The sequence below is a fragment of the Rattus norvegicus genome, chromosome 5, assembly GCF_036323735.1.
Source record: "Rattus norvegicus strain BN/NHsdMcwi chromosome 5, GRCr8, whole genome shotgun sequence".
Classification (NCBI taxonomy): Eukaryota; Metazoa; Chordata; class Mammalia; order Rodentia; family Muridae; genus Rattus; species Rattus norvegicus.
The window spans coordinates 77,629,493-77,646,348 of record NC_086023.1 but is presented as its reverse complement, the minus strand read 5'-3'; the positions used below and the strand labels follow the sequence as shown (position 1 = coordinate 77,646,348).

General features: G+C 45.8%; 1 protein-coding gene across 2 annotated transcripts in view; it reads left to right on the top strand.

Annotated features, from left to right (window-relative positions):
- The window catches only part of Svep1 (sushi, von Willebrand factor type A, EGF and pentraxin domain containing 1), a 176,770-nt gene that overhangs the window by 136,944 nt on the left and 22,970 nt on the right, over positions 1–16,856 (top strand). For both annotated transcript variants that reach the window (NM_001419684.1, XM_039111040.2), the window contains 4 exons: positions 8,141–8,813; positions 10,297–13,082; positions 14,763–14,988; positions 16,055–16,210. In NM_001419684.1, the coding sequence (NP_001406613.1) occupies positions 8,141–8,813; positions 10,297–13,082; positions 14,763–14,988; positions 16,055–16,210 (3,841 nt within the window). The remainder of the gene's footprint in view (positions 1–8,140; positions 8,814–10,296; positions 13,083–14,762; positions 14,989–16,054; positions 16,211–16,856) is intronic.

The window sequence follows — 16,856 nt, the reverse complement described above, 5'->3', positions numbered from 1 at the left end:
TAAATCACTTCTCTCTTGTTAAATATTTATTTTATTTTTAATTATGCGTATGTAGATACACTACTTTTCCACTGGTATAAAATATGCCTGTATAAAAATAAGGCATCTCAGGAGCTGGAGAGATGGCTCGGAGGTTAAGAGCACTGACTGCTCTTCCAGAGGTCCTGAGTTCAATTCCCAGCACCTACATGGTGGCTCACAGCCATCTGTAATGGGATCTGATGCCCTCTTCTGGTGTGTGGGTTTATATGCAGCAGAGCTCTCATACATTTATATATATATATTTTAAAGAACGAGTCATCTCTGGCCTGGTGAGATGACTCTGTGAGTAAGGTTCCTCATGAGGACTAAGTTCAGATCCCCAACACCCAGGTAAAAACTCGAGCAGTGTGGCACTTATCTTAACCCCAGGGCTGGTGGAGGCAGAGACAGGCAGATCCTGGTGGCTCCCTGTGTGGCCAGTCTAACCAAAAGAGCAAGTTTCAGGTTCAGTAGAGAACAAACTACAGAACAACAGAGAAAGACCACTGATGTTGACTTCTGGTGGGTGCGCGCATGTGTGTGTGTGTGTGTGTGTGTGTGTGTGTGTGTGTGTCATGGTGACATGTTCTTGAGGAGACCTGGAGCCCCAAACACTGACATTAGAACGTTCTGAAATGCTAAATGAAAACAACAACAACAGTAACTTTAGCATTGTAATATGATTATCATATGAAGTGCTGGCCCCTGCTGGCTGCCCGTAATACAGGAGGGGATTGTCTTCGATGGCTGAACAAGTGAATAGTTATTTCACCACAAATCACAAGTCTCTAAATTACTTGTTTCTCTACAGTAGTAGACTAATTTGTTCCCACTTTATTTGCTAATAAAAAGCAGAGCGTAGAGTACTCCTGCATGTTTCCTGGCATATATATAAAATGGGATATCCCTGGCCTAGACATTGGAAGCTGTAACCCAGGTCATGGAATATGCATATTTGGAGCTTTGCAAGATATTATTAATAATTCAAAATTCAAAGAGACCCTGCCGGCCGAGTTAAAGTGTAACTTACATGTGACTGCCAGCAGGTGGCGACAGCACCTTCAGTCCAATCACAAATAGCTATCTGGGATTCCAGATCTATTTGTTTACAACGCCCAAATGAAGAGAGGGTGGGAACTGTACAGAGCCAACAGAGTAGGAAGCTGTCTGTGATAGTGAGTCTCCTAGAGATGGCAGGAAGCTGCACCCAAGATACCTCAACAATGAGGCTCCCGGAACAAAAACAACACCATTTCTCATGCTAAAGCAGAAGCTGGAATTCTCACGAGGCCAACCCCAGACAAAGATCTACAGGCAATTAAAGAATTCCCGAATGAGGGAGAATTATTCTTACCAAGGGATGAGCCCCCTCATCGATTGTCCAACACCAAGTGATCAGCCCTAAACTCTTGCAATCAACAGGTCGTACGTAATGGGTCAGCAGCTTGCATTTCTATATTTATGCATATATATGTAACAGCAGGCCACCAATCTGAGAGGGAACAAGGCAGGGAGGCATGGGAAAGACAGAAAGGAAGAAGGAGAAGGGAGTAAACAATGTAACCGTTTTAATTTTTAAAATGATACTTTAGAAACTGATACATGAAAGTCTAAAAAGTGTATTCGTTAATGGGGTATCACCTAATGCATCCAGTACACAATGCCGTTCTTCCTCCAGGTTAAATGTACCTACCGGCTTAGGTATTTGTCATTTCTTTACGGCGAACACTTCCAGAATGACTTCTTGAAGCTTATTGAAATGTGCACGGCTGTTTCCTGCAGTCTCAACTTCTCCCATGTGCCTGTGACCTAGTGCCTTCTAGTCAACCTTCCCTATCCCTCCGCTCTTTCTGGTTTCTGATGCCTGGCAATCCAGTCCAACTTCAGTAACACTGCTTGTTAAAACCCAGTATGCAAACGGTTCTCTTCTAGCATCTCATTCATCAGAGCGCTATTCTTGCAAACCTTGTTCATGCTGAACCTTTCCTGATGGGGAACGTGCCTCTTGTCCTGGTTACTTCTATGTCAACTTGACACAAGTTAGAGTCAGCAGAGAGGAGGGAGCCTAGTTGAGAAAATGCCTTCACAGATCAGGCTCTTAGCAAGCCTGTAAGGTGTTTTCTTAATTAGTGACTGACAGGGGAGGGCCCAGCTCACTGTGGGTGGTGCCATCCCTGGCTTGGTGGTCCTGGATTCTATAAGAAAGCAGGCTGAGCAAGCCATAAGGAGCAAGCCAGTAAGCAGCACCCCTCCATGACCTCGGGGGTCAGCTCCTGGCAGCAGGTCCCTGCCCTTCCTTTGAAGATGAACAGTGATATGGAAGTGTAAGCCCAATAACCCCTCTCCTCCACAACTTGGTGTTTCATCATAGTGATAATAACCCTAAGACACCTTAGGGTTGTGGCATGACTTGCCATTTCAGTCTCTCCTTACAGGAAAAATGCTTACTGTGTCCACATGATCTGGCTCTCTGGACTTTTCTACCAGCTATCCCAGGGCCCTCTGCTTTGTATTAATATATCAATTTGAAAGGTTTTGCCTATAAAATGAGTTGTGTGGATTGAAACCTGTATTAGGCACATTAGGCACATGAACTCTGTATTAGGCACAGATCTGTAGTTAGCAAGTACCTCACTTTTCCACCCAGCATCTCTGCAAACACGGAGATGGACCAAATTTTGCAAGCCTGCCATGTTAACAAACCTCCTTCCGGGATGTGGATGCCTGCCAGACACGCCGTTACTAATTCAGTCGGAGGCTGTGTTTCTTTTCCTCTCTGGTTCCTTCCTTTGTCTGACCCAAAGGCAACCACAGCATTCGTTGGCAAAGCTTGCTTTGTTGGTTTCAATTTCTGCTCCATGTTGAAAACCTGGAGATTTCTTTTCTGGTTAGCCCAGCTATGCACTTAAATTGATGCCTGTTATATCTTATCAAGTATTATAGAGAGAATTTACAGATTGTGTGATAGCCAGAACCAGGAATCTGTTCTTGTCCTCTCTCTGTCTTTTCCATTTCTATTTTCCTCCCGGAGGCTTGTGGAGCACAGCCCTGGCATCGTGTTATATTAAGAATAGCATCATTGTATCCAAGCCATGACTTGTAGGTGGTGTGGCCTGCCTTGCTGTCTCCTCCATCCTGAACTCCTCCCTGAGGCTTGTGTAGCACACCCCTTGCATCTTGTTATATTAAGAATAGCATCATTGTATCCAAGCTGTGACTTCTAGGTAACCTGGCCTGCCTTCTTTGTCCTCAGCTGCTCTCAAGCACAGGAAGGTGGAGTTTATCTCCTTTCCGATCTCCAGTCTGCTTTCCCTGTGCCCTCCAGATGGTATAAGACACCCAGACCTCCATACCATGTGAACATGCAAACAGTCTTACTGTTGTCTCACTGTCGTCATTTTAATATGATAGAATAGTTTATTAGTTCTTTGAGAATTTCCCACATGCATATGATGTAATTTGATCATCTTCACTCCTCCCCACAAGTCCTCTAGGATCTGCCCCTACCCCTAAACCCTCCTCCCAACTTAATGGCCTCTGCTTTGATTTGATTGTTACCACACACTGAGTCCAATTTTTGCTGCCCATGCATGCATGAGTTTGGAACTGTTCCCTAGAACATGGACCACCTAGAGGGGACCAATTCCTTAAGGAACACTGTCTCTCCTTCACCCAACACTGCCAACTGTCAATAGGGATGGGTGCTGGACTGTTGTTGCTGGGTTGCTTGGTTGATTTTAATTTCTATACTCCCTGTGAGCTTTGAGGGAGACACTCCCTGAATCCTGGGAGCAAGATACAGTCTCAAGTCTAAAGAGAGGAGGCGAGGACTTCAAGTAGAATGGCCCATGTCCTTCTTTCAGGACAGTAAAGAAGCAAGCGACCCCATCCAACTCACTAATGCAAATTCACCTGTTACCCACACATTTAGCATTTCTAAATTTTTATCCACACCCCAAATGCCAGTTCTTTCTCATTTTTTCCTTCTCATCCTTAGGTTGACATTTGATGGTATGAAACTCAGGGGTGTGGAAGGGTTAATGACATCATAAAAACCTCCCCGGGTTTCCCTCTTTTGATTCTTCTCACACAGAAGCTTTTAAAGGAAATTATTGGATCTATTAAGACGAGAGCTTTGATCTTCAATAGTCGTTATGAATTGAAATTAAGATTCATCACTGCCGCTTCTTCACACTTTCTATTATTCTCATTAACCAGCTGTTTAATGAGCGGCCTTTGCCTTTTAGAAGGGGACCAGATGGTGCTCTCAGGAGCTCACTCATAAAGCTCCCAGGGCCCATGGTGTTTAGTAAGTAGGAACCCAACCACTGGATTCTGCCCATTTCCAAAGGATTCTTTTGTATTGCTGGAATCCTAAGGCATCCTTGAGATGTTGATGGACTCCTTCCCCAGGGACGTAGGGTGTGTGGCCGATTTTTAATAAAAGTATAAAAATTGTCCCCATGACCTCTTGAACAAGAGAGCACAAGGGTTACAGAGTTGAAGTGAGTAAACCTCCATCTTGGGTCGATACTGAATCCAGGTTTTTCTCACAGCTTAGACCTAGCCCAGTTTCACATTCTCTCACTTCGGTAGCCAGCAGTTATAGGGAATACGTGATCAACTATAAAATGCTTATTCTCTGAATGACCCCTCAACAAAATAAGCGAGTAAAAGATATCCCCTACAATTCCAAATATAACTCCAAACGTCTGACAGAATTAAATAGTGCAAGCAACTTGGTGCTTTACTGATTAAGCAATGGCTTACGGTGAATTCTGCTAGATGTCGTTTAGAATACATATCCTTTTTATCATCTTAAAATTCCAACCTTTTTTAAAAATGTTCATCTTTGTTTATCCTCTAACCTGTCTTCGCTGAGCAAAGCCCTGACCTGCTGGCACTTGGGGAATTACAAAGTCCTCAGGAACTCCATGTGAGGCCCAGGGCAGAGACAACTATGTATCTTGCAGTATTGCAGTGTTACACTCTGTCTGCCACATTGGGTCATCGGCCACCGCAAACAAGCACTTCACTAACAGCATCAGTGGCCTGAGGAGGGTCATGTATGACGAGGCAGTGACACCATGTATGAAGAAACACGTTTTAACTGAAATGCATAAAGAAAAACAAAAGTCTTAATCCAGACTGGGGGAATACTGAAGATTCTAAAAACTAATTCTTCGCGTTCGTATCTCTTTAAAGTGTGCATTCAGTGGTCCTTGCCCATTCAGTTAGAGAGCTGGTTTGCTGTTAGTTTTTTCATTGGGAAAGAGTAGTTGGTGGAGAGCTTTCAGAAGGTCAAGGATCAGAGACACCCAAGTGCTTCCAAGTTATATAACGTAGTTTTCACGTTCTCGATAAGCTCTGTGGAATAAGGAAGATGCTAGAGACAGATGCTTCTGCTTCAGGGCACCTGGAGCTAGGGAATAAAGGAAAACAACTTTATGTACAATGGATTCCTATAAACCAGGGCTGTCTAGGTCTGTGCATATGAACTTTAGCCAGTGAATGATGCCAGGTACATCGAGGGGTCAGGGACAAGGATGTAAATGATTCACGTTGAGCTGTAAGGTATCAGGAATCTCAATAAGATGTTCTACCCAGGACATGTCCTGTGCAGGGGCACTGAAATCAACGGGCCCAGCCTGGTGGTTTTTTAATAAATCTGATCTCTAAGCAAACTGCCTGTGGGTGCCTTCCTGTAACTGTTAAGAGAGAAGTCATCTGGGGCTGAAGAGATGGCTCAGCAGTTAAGAGCACTGCCTGCTCTTCCAGAGGTCCTGAGTTCAATTCCCAGCAACCACATGGTGGCTCACAACCATCTGTAAAGAGATCCGATGCCCTCTTCTGGTGTGTCTGAAGGCAGCTACAGTGTACTCATATATAATAAATGAATAAATAAATCCGTTTTAAAAGAGAGAGAGAGAGAGAGAGAAGTCATCTAATCTACCCACTAAGTCTGTATCTACTTGTGAAGACTGAGGTTTTCCCAAACCATGAGCTGAAGAGGCCCTAAGCGGAGACCTCCCTCAGCTACTGGGAATAAGAGAGTTCATGCAGACACGGCTTCCGCACATTGCATGGCACACAGCCATAAGTGGGGCGGATATACAGATGTCTCCTGGCATCTGTCACTTCTGTTGACTTGTCCATCAGTCTCCTGTACATATGGATGTCTGCTGAGGACGACAGAATTCCAATTTTTCTCTGATGGATTACTTCTTGTAGACTTAAAAGGGACCTCAGTAAAAGTTTTGGTTGCTAACGCCTTAAGAATCTTGGCTGAAACCCCATAAAAACAACAATGCCAACCAACCAGAGCTACCAGGGACTAAACCACTACCCAAAGACTATACATGGTCTGGCCCAGGGCTCCAACTGCATATGTAGCAGAGAATAGCCTAGTAAGAGCACCAGTGGAAGGGGAAGCCCTTGGTCCTGCCAGGGTTGGACCCCAGTGCAGGGGAATATAGGAAGGGGTTAGTAAGGGGGATGTATAGAGGGAATACCCATATGGGGGAGGGGGAGGAGAGGGAATGGGGGCTTATGGACAGGAAACCAGGAAGGGGAATAACATTTGAAATGTAAGTAAAGAAATATATCTAACAAAAAAAATTTTTTTAAAAGGCTATTGGCTGAAAAGTGGGGTTTGTATTATGACACCTCCATGTAGTTCCCACAGCATCCCCACAAACAGTAGTCTTATCTATCTAGTCTGAAAAGGAGAGAGAGGGAGGCTGCATGGTGGGAAAGATGTAAGCGTTGGAATCTAGTAACCAAATTTGGATCTCACATCTTCTGCTAACTGCTGAGCGATGTGTGGCGAGTGACTGACTTACCTCCCAGCCATCTGTGCAATGAACCAATCACAGAGTCTAACATGGATCAACTAGGCACCCGGCTGCTTTCATCCTCTTCTCATCACTGGTAACAAAACAACAGACGGAACGGAGGTTAGATACCCCTTCAAAACTCTGTTGCTCAAGAGACTGAAAGGGAAAATGAGAGGGCCTCAGATACAGTTCCTAAGCACACAGCCTAATGTTCTGCTCTATTGAGATAGCCCTGGGGATTGAATTAATAATTTCTCATCAGATAGAGGCAAAGAAAGGCTCAGATAGAGCAAAATGTATCCACACACTCATCACCTGACAAACCCACATGCAGAGCAAAGTCTTTTAACTCTAACCCCACCGTCAGAGGTTTTTGGAAACCTCTAGATCCTAGAATAATAATCACTGTTTTAAAGTTCACTGGATGTGAGTATACAACTATAAGCTATGTCTAGGCTAAGTGTAGCCCACTAAAGCTTTTTCTTTACTGTGACAGTTAAAATCAACACACTGAAACTATCAATGCTATGGCGGCCTAATATTGAGTTGAGTCAAATAGGACCAAAGCTTATTTTTCATTTTTATTTTTAAAAATGTGAAGTAGTCAGGGACTGGGGTCAGGCTCAGTTGGTGAAATGAGAACCTGGATGTGATCCTCTGCAACCTGTGCGAGAAACTTGGCCTGGGTGTGGGGGCGTGGCCCGCTTTGTGGGGGCGTGGCCTGCGTATTATTCTAGTACTGGGAAGGTGGTGACAAGCAGGTTAGCAGATCTCCGAGACTCACCAGTAAGCCAGCCTGCCTATGCTGCAATATTCAGGTCCCAGCAAACAAAATAAAACAAAACAACAACAACAACAACAAAACTGCCTCTCAAAAAGTAAGGTAGATGACTCCTAATAAATGATTGTGACCTCTGATCTCTCCTCTCCAAGCATGTACATGTACACATGTACAACTGCGAGAAGCAAGCAAGCAAGCAAACACACACACACACACACACACACAGAGCACATACACACACACACACACACACACACACACACACGTGTAACTCTCATTGGAGTTCTTTAAATAGCAAAAGTCTTAAACCTATTTCCTTACTAATCGAGCATTAAAATCATTTTAACAATAAGTTCAATATTCAGTTGCTAAATAATATTTTTTTTAAAAAACCAAAGAATAAAGGCAAAGTAAGTGTTGGAAAGACTAGAAAAATGAAAAGAGAAGAGAATGCCTTTTGTCGATACTACATTGAGTTGTTTCTTTCCCTTCCTTCTCATAGCTACACCCTTGCCGGCCCTGACACCATCATATGCCAGGCCAACGGCAAGTGGAATTCAAGTAACCACCAGTGCCTGGCCGTCTCCTGCGACGAGCCCCCCAATGTGGACCACGCCTCTCCAGAGACTGCGCACAGGCTCTTCGGGGACACCGCGTTCTACTACTGTGCAGATGGTTACAGCCTGGCTGACAATTCCCAGCTCATCTGCAACGCCCAGGGGAACTGGGTTCCCCCCGAGGGCCAGGCTGTGCCCCGCTGCATAGCTCACTTCTGTGAGAAACCCCCATCTGTTTCCTACAGCATCTTGGAGTCTGTGAGCAAAGCAAAATTTGCAGCTGGCTCGGTAGTAAGCTTCAAGTGCATGGAGGGTTTCGTACTGAACACCTCAGCGAAGATTGAATGCCTGAGAGGCGGACAGTGGAGCCCTTCTCCCTTGTCCGTCCAGTGCATCCCAGTGCGGTGCGGAGAGCCTCCAAGCATCACAAATGGCTACCCGAGTGGAACGAACTACAGTTTCGGGGCCGTGGTGGCGTACAGCTGCCACAAGGGATTCTATATCAAAGGGGAGAAGAAGAGCACATGTGAGGCCACGGGACAGTGGAGTAGACCCCTGCCCACCTGCCACCCCGTATCCTGTAACGAACCACCTAAGGTTGAGAACGGCTTCCTGGAGGTAAGAGACTAGCAAATGTCCATCCCTCATTGGGTCACTACCGTGACTGAGTGAGTACTTCCAAGTAAAGGCAGTGAACAGATTGCTGAAACAGAAATTACTCTACACATATAGTCTACACATAGTGTGTGTTGAATAAAAACTAATCAAGATAATTAAGAAACCTTACAATATTTATCTTTTCAAATTCTTAGTTTATACATACAGGTATTTCCCTGCCCATATAACCATGCACCCTGTATGTTCAAGGAGGTGAGAAAAGGCATCAGATCCCATAGGACTAGAGTTACAGACAGTTGAGAGGCACCATGTGGGTGCTAAAGATTCAACCTTAGTCCTCTGGAGGACAGCCGATACTCTTAACCACTGTACCACCTCTCCAGCCCCCTCAGTATACATCTTTCTGCATTATAGTAACCTATCGTTAGGCCTTTGTAACCTAGCTTAGCCATTAATATGAAGTTAGAGCCAGTTTTCATGAAATTCCATTTTGCTCTTACCAAACTCATCACCTAAATGGAACTCAGCGATGCTTATTGTTACTCCGATTTTTAAGGGAACTGTGAGGTGCAGTTTTTGCATTGCTCTTTCGAGACATCTAAAGGTAATTTCACCACGGTGAGCCCGTTGTCAAGTGTGGTACGAATGTAATCTGCTTCCCACCCTAGAGTGTCTTCTCACTAAGTGTGTCAGGAAGACTGGAACAAAAGCTGTAGTGATAGCTCTGGAGGTAAAGTGCTCTCTGTGCAAGAGAGAGTGTGAGCTTGATCTCCAGACCCCAGGGTAAGAAAAGCCAGGCACGGTGCCACACACCTATAACCACAGGCTGCCCTGGCAGAGACACCTGACTCCCCAGAACTCACTGGCTTGCTGGCCTAGCCTGCCCGACAAGCAATAGTCAAAGACTGTCTCAGGAAATAAATAAAGCAAAGCAAGGTGAATGGCACCTGAGATATGACACCTGAGGTTGGCAACAGGGCCCCACACATGCACCCACATATACCAAAAGAGAAGGGGACAAGGGATGAGGAAGAAAAAGAGGAGAAGGGAAGTAGTCTAGTCTCCCGAATCAAAGGCCATGGTGCCATTTTAAGTAGACAATATTTTAACTGAAATAGTTTCTAAAACATCTATGCATACCTTTTTTTAACACACTAAGTTCTCTATATATACTGTTGGCACTGCCCTTCAGCTCACCAAAATCTGCGTAGACCCCTGATCTTATCTCTGTTGGGTTCCATAAGAATTGCTACAGAGGAAATGACCTCATCGGATCTTCCACATTTTACCTCTACATTTTCCCTTCCCACAAAAATCAGAGCAGACCGGTTTTGAACGTCATAAATCTTTACTCGTGGACGTCCTAACTGATTCATTGTAAATGTCGGTCTTCGGGTTCTATTCTGTTTGCCTGTCAATGTGCTCTATCTGTTGGCTTTCCTGTTCTGCAGGCTGTGCTGACTTTTCTTTCCCTGTTGTTCAGCACACCACTGGCAGGACCTTTGAGAGCGAAGCAAGGTTCCAGTGCAACCCAGGTTACAAGGCAGTCGGAAGCCCTGTGTTTGTCTGCCAAGCCAACCGACACTGGCACAGTGACGCCCCTCTGTCCTGCACGCCTCTCAACTGTGGGAAACCCCCTCCCATTCAGAATGGCTTCTTGAGAGGAGAAAGCTTTGAAGTAGGGTCCAAGGTTCAGTTTGTCTGTAATGAGGGCTATGAGCTGGTTGGTGATAATTCTTGGACTTGCCAGAAATCTGGCAAATGGAGCAAGAAACCAAGCCCAAAGTGTGTCCCCACTAAGTGTGCAGAGCCTCCCCTCTTAGAAAACCAGCTCGTGCTGAAGGAATTAACTTCTGAGGTAGGCGTGATGACCATTTCCTGTAAAGAGGGCCATGCCTTGCAGGGCCCCTCTGTCCTCAAGTGCTTGCCATCCGGGCAATGGAACGGTTCCTTTCCTGTTTGTAAGCTGGTCCTTTGTCAGTCGCCTCCCTTGATTCCCTTCGGCGTCCCCGCGTCTTCGGGTGCTCTTCACTTTGGAAGTACCGTCAAGTATTTGTGTGTCGATGGGTTTTTCTTAAGAGGCAATCCAATCATCCTCTGCCAAGTTGACGGCACCTGGAGTTCTCCGTTGCCCGAGTGCGTTCCGGTGGAATGTCCCCAACCTGAGGAGATCCTCAACGGCATCATCCATGTGCAAGGGCTCGCCTATCTCAGCACCACGCTCTACACCTGTAAGCCAGGCTTCGAGTTAGTGGGCAACACCACCACCCTCTGTGGGGAAAATGGCCAGTGGCTTGGAGGAAAACCAATGTGCAGACCCATTGAATGCCCAGAGCCCAAAGAGATTCTAAATGGCCAATTCTCTTCCGTGAGCTTTCAGTATGGACAAACCATCACATACTCTTGTGACCGAGGCTTCCGGCTCGAAGGTCCCAAATCCCTGACCTGTTTAGAGACAGGTAACTGGGATATGGATGCCCCATCTTGCAATGCCATCCACTGTAGTGACCCCCAGCCCATCGAAAATGGTTTCGTAGAAGGCGCGGATTACAGATATGGCGCCATGATTATCTATAGCTGTTTCCCCGGGTTTCAGGTGGTTGGGCATGCCATGCAGACCTGCGAAGAGACGGGGTGGTCAAGCTCCAGCCCGACGTGTGTACCCATAGACTGCGGTCTCCCTCCTCACATAGACTTTGGAGACTGCACTAGAGTCAGCGATGGGCAGGGATATTTTGTCCAAGAAGACGACATGATGGAAGTCCCATATCTGACTCCTCACCCTCAACATTTGGAAGCGACAGCCAAAGCGTCGGAAATCACAGAGGAGTCCCTTGTACCACATGCATCCCAATTTCTATATGGCACGACGGTGTCTTATCGCTGTGAGCCTGGTTATGAACTGCTGGGAATCCCTGTGCTGGTCTGCCAGGAAGATGGCACATGGAATGGGACCGCACCCTCTTGTATTTCCATTGAATGTGATTTGCCCGTTGCTCCCGAAAATGGCTTTCTACATTTTACACAGACTACTATGGGCAGTGCCGCCCAATATAGTTGCAAGCCGGGGCACGTTCTAGAAGGCTCCCACTTGAGACTTTGTCTACAGAATAAGCAGTGGAGTGGCACGGTTCCACGCTGTGAAGTCATCTCATGCAGTGAGCCAAACCCACTCGGGAATGGGTCCATCAAAGGAAACGACTACTCATACCTGGGTGTGTTGCACTACGAGTGTGACTCCGGCTATGTGCTCAATGGCACTGAGAAGAGGACATGCCAAGAAAATAAACAGTGGGATGGCCATGAGCCTGTATGCCTTCCTGTGGATTGTGGCTCGCCCCCGGTCCCCACCAATGGCCAAGTGACGGGAGAAGAGTACACATTCCAAAAGGAGATTGCATACTCTTGTGGTGAAGGGTTCATACTTGAAGGAGCCAGGAGTCGTGTCTGTCTTACCAATGGAAGTTGGAGTGGTACCACTCCCAGCTGTGTGCCTGTCAGATGTCCTGCCCCACCACAGGTGGCAAATGGGGTGACAGATGGCCTAGACTATGGGTTCAAGAAAGAAGTAACATTCCACTGTCTAGAGGGCTATGTGTTGCAGGGGACTCCGAAACTCACCTGTCAGTCCAATGGGACTTGGGATGCAGAAGTTCCCATCTGTAAACCAGCTACCTGTGGTCCTCCTGCCGATCTTCCCCAGGGCTTCCCTAATGGCTTTTCCTTTTTTCATGGGGGCCACATACAGTACCAATGTTTTACTGGTTATAAACTCCACGGAAACCCATCAAGGAGATGCCTTCCCGATGGTTCCTGGAGCGGCAGCACGCCTTCCTGTCTACCTTGCACGTGTTCCACACCCATCATTCAACAGGGGACCGTCAATGCAACTGATTTGGGCTGTGGAAAGACGGTCCAGATCGAGTGCTTCAAAGGCTTCAAACTGCTTGGACTTCCTGAAATCACCTGTGATGCCAACGGCCAATGGTCTGACTTCCCACTCTGTGAGCATGCTGATTGTGGCCCTCTCCCAACTGTACCCAACGGAATCGTCATCAAGGGTAGCCCTTCAGAGGACAACGTGGTAACTTACAGCTGCAGACCTGGCTACATCATACAGGGTAGTTCAGATCTGATTTGTACAGAGAAGGGGATATGGAGCGAGCCTTACCCAACGTGTGAGCCCGTGTCCTGTGGACCCCCACCGACGGTTGCCAATGCAGTGGCAACAGGAGAGGCACATACCTATGAAAGCAAAGTGAAACTCAGGTAAGACCATGGGTGGCTGTGGAGTCCGCAAGGAGTGTAGGTGAGAAGATTCTAAAATGAAGTCAGAGGTCCAAACGCAGCTAATTAGAAAGAGAACCACCATCTCTGGGCTGCCCTCCAAACCCCAAAGCTTTTAACATTTTATTTACTCGGGACTATGTAGAAATCCACTTACTATGAAAATAAATGTAGACCCTTTCCAGACTACGGTTCTAAGCCCATCCTCATGGTGCTCACAAAGCTGCAAGGTCCTCTAACCACCCTCAATTATGTTTGAATCACTGAGCAATATAAGTAAGGAGGCTATCCACCCTGCGCTACTTAAGCTCAGAATATGTTGCTCACATAATACTCCGCTGTCTGAGGGGGATCGTGACATTAAATATTAAAATGAAAGACGTAAAAATTTAGAATAAACTTAGGAATTAAAAATGTTACTGGAATAAATAACTATCAGGTTCCAAAGCATCTCGATTGTCTCAAGAATTCGTTCATGTTCCTGGGAGAACTATGAGCATTAATGCCTCATACCTCATTGATAACTTAGCACCTCTTCTGGGGTGGCTCATTCTGAACGTTTTAGCCCCACCTTCACGTTACCCTGACTGTAGTAAAAAGCAAAGTCTACGGAAGGACAGAATGTTAGCCCAAAACAAAAGAATGAGTGGCCAGTCGGTGACTTTGAAGTATATTTTAAGACTTCTGGGTAGATGTTGATATGTCAGGCACTTTGAGAGCCACGATGTCACCTGCTCATGAGGAGTCACCTGGGGCTTTGTCCTTGGCATGTGATGATGACCAATCTTTGCTTAGTTTCCACTAATCAGGTTGGTTCGATTGTAGGAGACTTCTGTCTCCCACCTAACCTGGTTAATAGGTGGAAACTAAAAGATATCTTCCAATGATCACTATAAGTTAATTAAATGGTTTAATTTGAAAGGCAGCATACGGGAGTGGTAGGAACATGGGTGCCAGACAATTCCCTCTAGAGAACTCAGTCTCTCCACATCTCACACTACCCATGCAGAGTCATGTGGCTTCAAGAAGGGTGCTAACCTCATCGATGCCAAATGGCAGTGAGGAGCCAAATGGCACCTGCTCATGAGGCAGACGTGAGGATTGGACTCGTTGGTATTTGTGAAGCACACAGAGGGCTCACCAGAAAAGCATCCTTGTGTGGACCCACTCACTGCATTAGTATTTACATTTTTAAATCACTTGGGAACTTAAGAGCCAAGTTGACTTAAGTGTTAACCATTCTATGGCTATGACAGTGCTTAACGATCAAGTTTAAAAGGAGCACCTTATACAAGCACCTCAGACAGTACTGAGTGTTGAATAGGAGGCAAACCATAAACACCATGTCATATCCCTATCAGTATCGGAGTCCAGTCCCTATAATTTCTTAAACTGGTGGCTATTTCAGAATGAACAGACAAGTAACCCCAGCAACATCTAAGACGACTTTAGCCTTTGTTGGTCCTGAGTGTGAGTCACTAAGAATTTGTCTGGATGTTGCTTTATTAATGTCTTGTGCAGGGACGTTATCCATCTGACCTTTGAGCCAGTTTTCAGGTTTCTCACAGAATGTCCTGAGCCTGGGGCAGTTGTGTTCACCTGGGCATAGGTCGGTCACAGCGTGGTACCTTCTTGGTTTTCATCTTCTTGTTTGCATTGCAGGTGTCTGGAAGGGTATGTGGTGGATACGGACACAGACACATTCACCTGCCAGCAAGATGGTCGGTGGTTCCCTGAAAGAATCAACTGCAGTCCTAAAACATGTCCTGTGCCATCCAACAGGACGCGCATACGTGTTCACGGAGATGACTTCCAGGTGAATAGACAAGTTTCTGTGTCGTGCACAGAAGGGTTTACCTATGACGGAGCAGACCGGTCAACGTGCCAGGTAAGGTTCTGTCTGGCTTGGAATGTGTAAGTTAACTCTGGCATCTGTTACTATGAACAGAACTCATGTCTTGCCCGCCTGGAAAGAACAAATTCCTCAAGTTCTCACTTACATCCAAAGATTCGAGATGCTTCCTAGAAATAGAAGGTGGGGCAGGGGGATGGACTGGTGTTTAAGAGCACTTGCTGCCCCTCCAGAAGACCTAGGTTTGGCCCCCAGCACCCATATGGTGGCTTACAGCTGTAACTACAGGTCGGGGGATCTGATGTCCACAAGCACAGAGAAATGTGCTGGCAAAATACTCACATGTATAAGATAAAATTGTTTAACAAGGAGGAAAAAAGAAATGGAACTAGTGGTTTTTCGTAATATCCCCAGTTTTAGATTAAGAAGGAGCCAAACTTAAGGGGAATGTTAAAACAGAAACAAAAACACTGGGCTGTAGAGATGGCTCAGAGATTAAGAGCACTGACTGCTCTTCCAAAGGTCCTGAGTTCAATTCCCAGCAACTACATGGTACCTTACAACCATGTGTAATGGGATCCAATGCCCTCTTCTGGTGTGTCTGAAGACAGATACAGGGTACTTATAGAAATTAATTAACCAGTTAATTAACCAGTTAATTAATTAATTAACCTATAGTGAGATATGCATAGCAAAGTATCCCATGCCCAGATGAGTATCTGTATGGAGAAACCTGCCAGGGGCTGTGATGGTCTTAAGTAGAAGGCCCAGATGTTGCACAAGCAGACAGGCAACAGCAGGGTTCCCTGGGATAAAAGGTGGGGTATCTGCACTAACCCTCCCTCAGCCCACCCTCTAGTTAGCATGCTGTACTAAAGACTTCCTTATGGGACACCTCTGTTTGAGGGAAATTGTTTATTTTGTGTTTCTGAGATGTCAACAAGTGTTCAGTGCTGACTGTGTTTTTAAGACCTAGAGATAGGTAAGAAGCAACTCAATTCAACCCTGGGTCCTTTTGACTCTCACTTTGGGGATGAGTCTGCCATATAAACAGAACACCCACGTATAAATCCCAACTCTGACCCTGTGGTCTGCTCTTTAGCCCGATGGTACATGGGAGCCACCGCTTTCCGAGGAATCCTGCATCCCGGTTGTCTGTGGGCAGCCTGAAAGTCCAGAGCATGGATTCGTGGTCGGCAGTGAATACAGCTTCGGAAGCACCGTTGTTTATCAGTGTGACCCTGGCTATGAATTAGAGGTATGCTAACAAATCGTTCAACAAAAATTAATGTGCTGTTCTGATATGCTTATGATTCTTCTTAATATTAGAATAAATTAGCTTTACCAACATTGCTTCTAAAAACATCCTATTATATTTTGTTACTTTACTTTCTTAACACTTTTGGGGGAAAAAAAGTAGTTAAAAGATGACTTAGAATATTTAAGCACCCAAAAGTTATCAGCCAGGTGTGGTGACACGTTACCTGTGATCTCAGCTATTCAGAAGGAAGAGACATGAGGTTGACAAGTTCAAGGCCTGCCTGGGCAGGTGTCAAGGCTCTGTCACAAAACAGACAGAGAAGAAAGGGTCAAGGGACATAGCTCAGGGGTAGAGTGTTTATCTAGCTTGTTCAAGGTCAGTTTGAAAAACAGATTAAGGATGGAGAGATGACTCAGCAGTTTGGAGCACTTGCTGCTCAAGCAGAGGACCTGAATTAGGTTCCCAACACCCATGTCAGACAGCTCCAAACTGGTCCTACTATAGACCTATAGTCACTATAGTCACTACTAGAGTTCTATAGTCACTACAATAGTCACTATAGAACAACCTCAACAAGGAAGTACTAGACTGAAGCCAAGCACTTCACCAGCAGTGAGCGCACAGGACCCAGCAAGCTCTTACT